Source organism: Strigops habroptila, chromosome 8 (genome assembly GCF_004027225.2).
Source record: "Strigops habroptila isolate Jane chromosome 8, bStrHab1.2.pri, whole genome shotgun sequence".
In the NCBI taxonomy this organism is placed as follows: domain Eukaryota; kingdom Metazoa; phylum Chordata; class Aves; order Psittaciformes; family Psittacidae; genus Strigops; species Strigops habroptila.
The window spans coordinates 6,498,614-6,508,789 of record NC_044284.2 but is presented as its reverse complement, the minus strand read 5'-3'; the positions used below and the strand labels follow the sequence as shown (position 1 = coordinate 6,508,789).

The 10,176-nt window shown below is 42.7% G+C and overlaps 1 protein-coding gene across 2 annotated transcripts; it reads left to right on the top strand.

The window, feature by feature from the left end:
* The first annotated feature begins 2,574 nt into the window (after positions 1–2,574).
* MRPS22 (mitochondrial ribosomal protein S22) lies at positions 2,575–9,717 on the top strand. 2 transcript variants are annotated; one of them, XM_030494441.1, is made up of 8 exons: positions 2,575–2,633; positions 2,923–3,077; positions 4,365–4,529; positions 6,403–6,546; positions 7,052–7,135; positions 8,118–8,263; positions 9,156–9,264; positions 9,539–9,717. In XM_030494441.1, the coding sequence occupies exons 1-8, from the start codon at positions 2,630–2,632 to the stop codon at positions 9,629–9,631; spliced, it is 900 nt and encodes a 299-aa protein (XP_030350301.1). In that variant the 5' UTR covers positions 2,575–2,629; the 3' UTR covers positions 9,632–9,717. The 2 variants fall into 2 exon arrangements, with proteins under 2 accessions (XP_030350301.1, XP_030350300.1); XM_030494440.2 differs by having other exon boundaries at positions 2,593–2,712.
* Positions 9,718–10,176: the final 459 nt, after the last annotated feature.

Genomic DNA, 10,176 nt, shown 5'->3' with positions numbered 1-10,176 from the left:
AGCAGCTGTTACTACTCCAGTACAGAATGACTGTGAATTTAACCTCTCCTGGATATAGCCCAATAAATTCTGCTGTTTTTCTAAGCACTTCTGTGAATTAAAATCGACATTGGCTTGCCATCCAAATTCAGGAACAGGTCTGAAGTGGCTTTTAGGCAAGTCGCCAAATACCTTCCCAATTCCCTTATAGGGTATAGCTCTCACCCTAGAGATCTTCCAAGCAAGAACTGAAAAACAACACCTTCTTCGTTTCCTCAAAATTATATTTCTTTTCATTTCTTAGCATTATTTAAATAAATCATGCACAAAATCACATTAAAATAATATTAAGGGTTCATCTGCACTCTGAAATTCTCAGTGATTTCAACCCAATGGTACCAATACGAATATGAGAAGAATATGCCCTCCTGCAACCTTTCTGAGAGTGCAAAGGACAGGATATTGAAAAGCTTGAACATAAAATTCGACCCAGCACACGTTTCAATACTGAGTAAGGCAGAGGAGGACAGCAATATTCCCCAGTATAATGTTATTAGAAACAAGTATATTTTCACCTGATGCTTAATTTGATTCTAATGAAGACCAACATATGCTATAAAACCTTCCTTTTCTCCAAGACTTCAATCTCCATTTTCCAAGGTAACATAATTTAGTTTTTGATTTGGCAAAGCAATAAACTTTACCTTTAAACCAATAGAAATCTGCAGAATTTAAGCACATTACTTGTGTTTCTATATCTTCCCTCCTGGAGATGAAGTATTTCCTGTTTGGACAGGAAGTCATCAGCCAGCCTGCATCCATGTATGGCTTTGAGCATAGTAAAATTGGAAGCATACAGGGCCCCTGTACAGAGACTTGAGCACTGATAATAGGTTTTCTTTCTGTTTCACACACCCCTAACTACAGTCTGTAATACTGACAATCACAATAGAAGATAGAGACCAGCTAGAGAAAATAAGTAATAATATTATTCCTTATATTCTGATTAATAATGAACTTTCAACCCCTTAAAATAGCTTCATTTATAAGAAGTCAGTTATAGATCTAATGAAATACATAACCATTTCAACCGCATACCCTTTCTTCACAGCCATTAGATCTGATCTGCTGTGCCTATTGGATAGAAATTTAAATTTTGTTTTTATGCTTGAATACCATTATTTGTTATATACAGTTATTTATATATATATACACACACAGTTATACAGTGGCATAGGTTGCCCAGAGAAGCGGTGGCTGCCACATCCCTGGCGGTGTTCAAGGCCAGGTTGGACACAGGGGCTTGGAGCAACCTGCTCTAGTGGGAGGTGTCCCTGCCCATGGCAGGGGGGTGGAACCAGATGAGCTTTAAGGTCCCTTCCAACCCAAACCAGTCTGTGATTCTGTGATTTGCCCTCCTTTGCAAAAATGTTAAAGCTCCCTGAACACGAGAAGACTAAACTCATCATCACCAGTGACACGGACTGAGGGAGGCAGTGCACTATAGAGACACTCCTCAGGTCTAGGCATGACTACATGCGGTGTTCTTTGGAGCTCCCTCATATTACAGGCCAGGCAGAAAATCCACCACCTGGGAACTAGACTGTCCGTTCAGCCACCACACAAGTGCCAAATTAGCAGATACATTAGAGTCATGTGTGGTTTTAAATTTTAAATAAATGACCAGCATATTTTTCCCTCTCAGGCAGGCAGCCCTTGCCCTGCCGGCTGACTGACCAGAGAGGCACCAGACCCAGCAGCTGCTAATAAAATCATAAAATCAGCTTGGTTGGAAAAGACCTTCAAGATCATCAAGCCCAACCATTCCCCAGCACTGCCAAGACCACCACTAACCCATGTCACTGAGGGGCTCGTCTAGACGGTTTGTAAACACTTCCAAGGATGGTGGTTCTGCCACTTCCCTGTTCCAATGCTTAACCACCTTTTTGGGGAAGAAATTGTTCCTAATATCCATTCTAAACCTCCCCCGGCACAGCTTGAGGCCATTTCCTCTTGTCCTATCCCTTCTTACTTGGGAGAAAAGACCAACCACAAGTCACTACTCCAGCCTCCTGAAAGGCAGTTTTCCAGACTATACACCCCAGTTCCCTCAGCCATCCCTCCTCAGACTTGTACTCCAGACCCTTCACCACCTCCATTACTCTTCTAAAGAAATGAACCCCCTTACCACCTCACACCCTTCCTAGTTCCTGAGCAGGTGCAGTTTACCAGCAGTTTAATTGTGGCAGTGGGCACGTTGACTTCAATTCCTCCTTTTCCCACGAAGCCAGGAGACCTACCAGCCTGGAGCACTGCTGCATGCCTTTCCCAACCGAGAGAGCCCTCTGCTTCTCCACCCTGCTCCCGCTGCCTGCTCTGACAGAACAAGTTCTCACCTTAACTTAGACCTCACCTCCACCTCGGCAGCGTTTTAATCACAATAACACACTAGAAGAGGTCTCTTCGCTTTTCCCCCGGTTTAAAAAAGCGCGGGGCGGGGCGAGACCGCGTCTCTTCGCCCCTGAGGCGAGCTCCCCCGCGCGGTGCCGCTCTGACAGGACGCTGAGGTAAACGGCGCCTCCATTTCCCGGCGTGCCTCAGGGAGGCAGGAGGGGAAGGGGCGTGTGTGTAAGATGGCGGCGCTCAGCGCATGGGTCCGTACACGGGTGCCGCGGGCGCTGTGGGGCTGCCGCGCTCGGCGGGGGCTCGGGCAGGACGCGGCGGCCGCGGGCGGTACGTGAGGGGAGAAGGGAACAGAGATCCTCCCGCCCGGCCCCCTCTCATTGCAAGTGCCCTTCATGGTGGCTTGCGGAGGGCGGGAGGAGGTGTGCGGGGCTGCCGTGGGGCTTTCGCAGGAGGGGCTGGCATGGCCGCGACCGTCTCCCTGTCCGAGGCAGCGGCTTCCCGCCGGCCGGGTTAACAGCGTGTGAAATGCTCCCGCAGGAGGAAAAGCCGCCAAGCCTTCCTTCACGGATGAAGCGGTTCAGAATCTGCTGTACAAAATGACGGGGCTCAACCTGCAGAAGATTTTTAGGCCGGTGAAAAAGGAGCTTAAGCCCCCCACGTACAAGCTGATGACAGAAGCTCAGCTGGAAGAGGTAAGCTGCTCAGTTTCATGTAGATAGAAGCTTTGGGTATAGCAAAAATCTTGTAATGGTCCTGTAACAGTTTGTGTTTCTGCTTCCTTTAATGTTGCTGTTGGAAACATTTCGGTTTCTTTCCTTGTTTCATAGGCTCACAGAATCGGCTAGGTTGGAAAAGATCCTTAAGATCATCAAGTCCAACTGTTCTCCAGCACTGCCCTGGGCCACCATTAAACCGTGTCACTGAGGGCCTTGTCTTTTGAACACTTCCAGGGACAGTGATTCCACCACTGCCCTGGGCAGCCTGTTCCAGTGCCTGAGAAGTCTCTCAGAAATGACATTGTTCCTAATATCCAGTCTGAGCCTTCCCTGACACAGCTCGAGGCCGTTTCCTTTTGTCCTGTCCTTTGTTCCTTGGGAGCAGAGACCAGCCCCCTCCTGGCTCCATCCTCCTTTCAGGCAGCTGTAGGAAGTGACAAGGTCCCCCCTGACCCTTCTCTTCTCCAGACTAAACCCCCCAGGTCCCTCAGCCGTTCCTCATCACACTTGTGTTCCAGGCCCTGCACCAGCTCCGGTGCCCTTCTCTGGCCCCGCTCCAGCACCTCAATGTCTCTCTTGCAGTGAGGGGCCCAGCACTGAACACAGGGTTCGAGGTGCAGCCTCGCCAGTGCCCAGCACAGGGGGATGATCACTGCCCTGGCCCTGCTGCCACACTATTGCTGATACAGGCCAGGATGCTGTTGGCTTCTTGGCTGCCTGGACATAAGCTGCTCAGCTCCATGTTGATGGAGCTGAACAAAAGATGTTCAGCTCCATCAATCAGCACCCCCAGGTCTTTTTCCATGAGCAGTTTCCAGCCACTCTTCCCCAAGTCTGGAGCATTTAGGTTTTGTGTAAATCAGTGTTACTGCACTTTAAATAGTCAGTTTTGTTTATACAAATTTTCTTGATTGATTATGGAATATGAAAGGAAGTCAGATGCTTTTTTTTTTTTTTTTCACTTGTGTAACAGGCTTTCTTTATTATCCCCTTTCCCTAAACTGTTGATTGTGGTTTTTGCTTTGGGGGAAATTTGCCATGATAAGATAACTGAAATAAACTTGGTGTTTGCAGTAGTATGTATAGATATTAGTTTTGGAAGTTCCTCCAGCAGTTTGCCCAAGCTACAGTAGCGGTATATTGTTCACACATGATTCATCTACCTGCAGATTGAATTAGTGTCTCACTTCTCAGGTTTGTCCAAAAATTGTATGTTAGCATTTCTTAATTGTAAAGTTAACCAATTTTTTTTCCTTTTCCAAGGCCACAAGGAAAGCCATTGAGGAAGCTAAAGAAAGACTTGCCATGCCCCCTGTTTTGGATGAACGAAAGCCAATTGATGATGTCTTAGCAGAAGACAAATTACTTGAAGGAACTGAAACTACAAAATATGTCTTTACAGATTTAACTTACTCGGTTCCACATCGTGTAAGTAACAGTATATTATTTCAAGACCTTTTCATTCTTAATTTCAAAATAACCTTTAGGTTTGAATAAAGTGTAGTTATAGTAGTTTGTAAAAAGGCTGAGGAGTTGCAAATTCAGTCTGGTACTAGGCAATACCAAGAAATGTATTTCTAAATGTTTGCCTCTAACTGATGGTGACTGACATTCCAGTACTCAAAAGCAGTTGGGGCGGGGGGCTGTGGGGTAGTTGGTTAATCATTTTAAAAGCAGATGCTTGTGATATGCTAGGCATGCTCCTAGGAGTTCCTTCACACTTCACAGAATCTTTCTGTGGAACTGTATTACTACTGTGCAAAGACCAAAAGAGCTACTTCACAGTTGCAAAAGAAAGCTGAGTAAGTGATAAATTCTCAGGAAAGCTGTGAAGAAACAGTTATCAAATAGAATTATGGAGTAAATGGATAAATACTTATTTGTTTAATGAAACATCCAGATTGTCTGAGGTGCCAATAGTAAGAGGCTGGAAAATTTCTTAACAAATAATTATCATTCTGAGAAGTCTCCATGGTTCAAACATGCCTATGGTGATGATCCCATGAAATAATTGCCCAGTCTCCCAGGCTGGAGAAAGGCACACTTCCCCCTGGTCGTAGAGGGCTGGGTTTGGCATAGGCTAGTCAGACTTAACACCCATAAATCCATTGGCCCTGATGGAATGCACCAAGGGTACTGAGGGAACTGGCAGATGTTGTTGTGCTGCTCTCCATCATCTTTGAAAGATCATGGAGAACAGCAGAGGTGCCTGATGACTGGAGGAAGGCCAGTGGTACTCCCATCTTCAGAAGGGGCAAGAAGGAGGACCTGGGAAATTACTGGCCAGTCAGCCTCGCCTCCATCCCTGGAAAGGGGATGGAACCGGTCATTCTGGAGGTCGCCACCAAGCATATATAAGAAAGGGTCATCAGGAATAGTTAGCATGGATTCGCAGAGGGTAAATCTTGCTTGACTAATTTAATGGCCTTTTACTATGACATGGCAAGATGGGTCAATAGGGGAGAGAAATGGATTATATCTACCTCAACTTCAGCAAGGCTTTTGGCACTGTCTCCCATAATATCCTTATAGGTAAGCTTAGGAAATGTGGGTTACATGAATGGGCAGTGACATGGATTGAGAACTGGCTGAATGGCAGAGTTCAGAGGGGCATGATGAGCAGAGTAGAATCCAGTTGGAGGCCTGTAGTCAGTTGAACTAGATGATCTCCAGAGGTCCCTTCCAACCCTAAAGAGTCCGTGTGATTCTGTGATCTACCATGCCATCTGAGAACTCTCTCCAGATACCTATTTATTCTTCTCCCTCAGTGTATTGAAAACTTCCTTATTCCAACAGACTTTCCTCTGTGCTACCTAAATCAAATATGCTTGTGAAGAGATACGAGAGTATTTTTGTACTTATATTTTTTGTTTTGCACTTGCCCTTACTTGATTGTGGCACCTACTTCTGAAACAAAGTTTAAGAAGTCCAAGACACTACCTTTCTTACCTTAGTATGTGTTATTAAATGCATCAATCAGGCTAGCAGCAATGCTAACTCTTTTCTCTGGGTATTAGTTATGTTATTTCTGTAAACTTCACAGAGTTGTAGCTCTCAGTGTGGGCACATGCAGTTATGCCATACAGTAAAATTCAGGTGAACATGTAGCACTTGATGAGCAGGTACCAAGGGAGATATGATGAATCTAGCACATAGCAACAACCAGCTAGAAACCGGTGGTTTTAGTGTGAGTTTATGTAGAGAAGGACTTTGGCAAATAAGAATCTTTTTTACAGTGGTTCTGGCTACAGAGAGAGAAGACTTTGGAAGATAAATGAGGGGTTTTTTACCTTCTTTTCAGGAACGTTTCATTGTAGTTAGGGAACCAAATGGTGTGTTACGCAAAGCAACGTGGGAGGAACGGGACAGAATGATCCAGATATTCTTCCCAAAAGAAGGACGCAGAGTTATTCCCCCAGTGCTATTTAAGGATGAACACCTTGGGGTAAGATCTTTTGGGTTTGGAAACTGATCATTTTTACTTAAATGTGCTCTGACAGTGAAACTGTGCTAGATGCACAGAGTAGCTCTGAGTAAGCCAGTCTGCTGTTACGTCTAAGCTGCTTGAATTCTCTTTTGAACAATTGCTTATCATTGTAACTTAGTTAAAATACTGGTAATAAAGTTTCAGGGGCCAGGTAAAGTTTAGGGCCAGGTAAATACTGGATAGGTGCAAATATTCTGTCATACCAGAAATCCACATTTAATTGGTTCTGCATTGATGAAATCACATGCTTGATCTGAAAAATTCAGGGAAAAAAAATCAAAGAAACATGAATATGATGTCACTAAGGCAGTTTCTGTTGTCTTATTCATCTTGCCTTGTGATTAAGGGGGGTGCTCACTATAAGTGTTGCCTAGAACAGAAATGTTGTGGCTGCTGTTTTGATTCTGGAGCATTGGAATGGTGTGGTTCAGAATCTAGTCCTGAATTTGAACTGTTGTTGTAGAGTGTGTTTCAGCAAGACCGTCATGAGGATCTCCTCAACATGTGCATTGCTCAGTTTGAGCCAGATTCACCTGACTATATCAGAGTGAGTTCACTTTTACTTTTTCTTGAAAAAACAAAAATAGCATAGTGAAGAACTTAGGGGTTTATTCTGTAACCATGTCCTGGGTTTCCACAGTAGTAACCATCAGTATTATCTGGGGATCAAAGGTGCCGTTTGCGTGTTCTTTTATCCCCCATATAGACTGTCTGTGATTTTTGAGGTTTTGGGGTTTTTTTTCTTGTAGAAAAGTAACCCAGGATTCTGTTTAAGTAATTTCAACAGTATACAAAGAACTACAGATGCATAAAAATAGTCCTTATGTGGGGGGTTTTGGTGACAAACCAGAAGTTATGATAACGCCTGTAAGCGGCCACAACCAGAGCTGTGCTCACTGAAGTCATGCTGACTGCTGTACTGGCATTTGAAAGGACAGGGTAGATGGGGATGAAAGTGTAGGTGAGAACACTGTATCATTTTAGACAAAGACCGGGTACAAAAAAATATAGTTCTAGCTGAAATACTTAAATGTAGTTTAAATCCAGCTACTGGGAAATAGGTTAGTATACACTTGCCTTCAATATGTTTATTTGTCTTTAAACTGTAATAATTTCTCAAGGCACTAAGAATCTAACTGCTATAAAGCAATTTTTCAAATACCTTTTCCTCAAAGTCAAATTTCACCCCTTTGCTCAAGCATTTTTCTCCTTAAGGGAGAGATTACACTTTTGACAGCAATGAAGATTCAGAGGGTATCTCCCTCCCTTCCCAGAATTTTAGCACACAGCTAGTATTGAGCTTTCTCTTAACATAAAAATGTCTACACCTAAGTAGTAAGAACTGGCCTACCCAGTGCTAACCTGAATTATTACATGTATAAAGTTTTAGCGTCACATGGTTCAGCCTGTGGCTTACTCCTGCACATTAGGGAGGTCTAGAAATAATCCAAAATTCAGAGCCATAGGGAGGACAAAGTGTCATCAAGCTGCAGTTATGCTGGTGAGACTGAAACCTTTCCTGTGTACAGGTTCATCATCGGACATATGACGACATTGAGAAACATGCCAAATACGATCTGCTCCGTTCAACAAGACACTTTGGAGGCATGGTGTGGTATCTAGTCAACAGAAAGAAAACGGATGGCTTACTAATAGATATGATCAACAGAGACTTGTAAGTGGTGTTTGTCACTTAATAATTCTGGTTATCTAAACAAACTGAAAACAACAAGTACCATTGAAAATAACAATAGCTTTTCTGTAGGATGTAATAAGTTTTCATTTACATGAGGTTTTAGGCTAGCTGTAACTTTTAGCTATGTAGGTGCTGAATGGAAGCACTTATACAAGCACTGATCTTAAAGTCTAACAACTTCCTTGGCTTTTAAGATTGGCACACTGTTTTCCTTCTTTTTTTAACCCTCCTATTGAAGTTAGAAGCTTTCAAGAGGTGGTCAGATCTTACTTTTAAACTAAAGAAGAAATACAGGGAAGTTCTACTTCTGGAATCACATTCTTAAAGGGAAAATTGAAACGTCTGAACAATTTACATTACTAGAATTTGGAGCATCTTTTGGATGCATCTTTTGGAGCATCTACCACCCACTTTTGGCTTATGATTACATTTATGTGAAGCATTTGTTCCAGTTTTAAATGCAGCTGAGGGCTGAGGTGTCACAAGATTTCTAATCCTACATCAGTAGAACATGCTGGTTACTGCAGTCCATGTTAACAAGTTTCTGCAGTTTTTCTGCTAGACTTGTTACTGGGTAATTAACTGTATTTTACAGAGAGATTTCAGCTATATTAAGCATCAGGCTTAAACTGCAGCATGGCTGAATTTAAGTACTTTACCTGGTGTGCATTGGTGCTTGCATACTTCTGGTCTGCCTTCTGAACAGGTTGCCTTTGCAATAGATGGGATGCCTGTGGAGCTGCATGTCCCAAAAAGTGTATAGGCAGTGAAAGCAGTTTAAGAAAGCCTGTGGTGTGCAAAGTAGACTTTCTTTAATACACTTAAGTATTAAGAGAAAGCAGATACTACAAATGAGCCTTTATTTGTTTAGGCTGGATGATGCTACGAGTTTAATTACACTGTATCACATGCTTCATCCTGAATGTCCATCAGCAAAAGAAGCTAAGGAAGGGAAACTTCAAGGAGTTGATCTGATCAAGGTATGCTTTTCTACTTTAAGGTTATAAACTACATAAAGCTTTTAAACAGCAGGCTTCTATTTAGTAGTCTAATTTCTCCTTACCTTAAGAAGCAGGTATTTAACTAGAACGGTTAGGACTACTGGTTTGGTGGGGGTTTTGGGCCTTTTTTTAATATATATAGCTGCCCCAGGACTGGAGTTGTCACTGGCTGATCTAGCACTGGAATGATGAAATATCATTATGCAGTGATGCTCTTAATTGTGCATTAATCTCTCTCCTGTCATGCCTGCAGGCATTTGCAAAAACTGAATCGCAGAGAGAAGGCTATATACAACTGGCCCTTCAGGCTTATGAAGAAGCAATGGCTACTTCTACAGCATCATGAAATCAACCTTTGTTCCCCACAAGTTTTAAGTCTGTTTATAAATATTCTCTGTACAGGATTCCACAATAAATACTTCAAACAACTCACTGTTCTAGATTTCTTTTTACTAAAATATGTAAGAATCACTACAGCAGCTTGTTGTTTTCAGAAGTTCTATAAATGAAGTTATGGCAGTCATCATGACTTTTGTTTTGAAGTGATAACACACCCTGTGTTTAATACTTTTACTTGAAATTAAATTCAGTCTTGAATCTAAAGAATTGCCCACAATTCCTTTTACTTATTGATGTTTAGGGTCTGGACAAGTTGATGTAGGGAAGTGTGTAACACCACATCTGTCCCTTAGACATGTTACTGTTGTGGTATACATTTCAGCTAAAAGTGTTGTCTGGAACAGTAACTGAGCTCCTGTTAATGGACACAAGCTAAATACCACACTGAAGAGTAACATAGTGTAGATGTTGAGCAAAGTCAGGTTAAAATAGTAAATTTGCAAAACACAGTACTGAAGCTAGGTTAATAATAGTAGAATTGATACTAAATGG

Bases quoted from the DNA above. Each gene is read 5' to 3' on its own strand.
- MRPS22 (XM_030494440.2), top strand. From the start codon at position 2,613: ATGGCGGCGCTCAGCGCATGGGTCCGTACACGGGTGCCGCGGGCGCTG. The intron at 7,136-8,117 runs GTGAGTTCACTT...TCCTGTGTACAG, and splicing joins ATTCACCTGACTATATCAGA to GTTCATCATCGGACATATGA. The intron at 8,264-9,155 runs GTAAGTGGTGTT...TTATTTGTTTAG, and splicing joins GATATGATCAACAGAGACTT to GCTGGATGATGCTACGAGTT.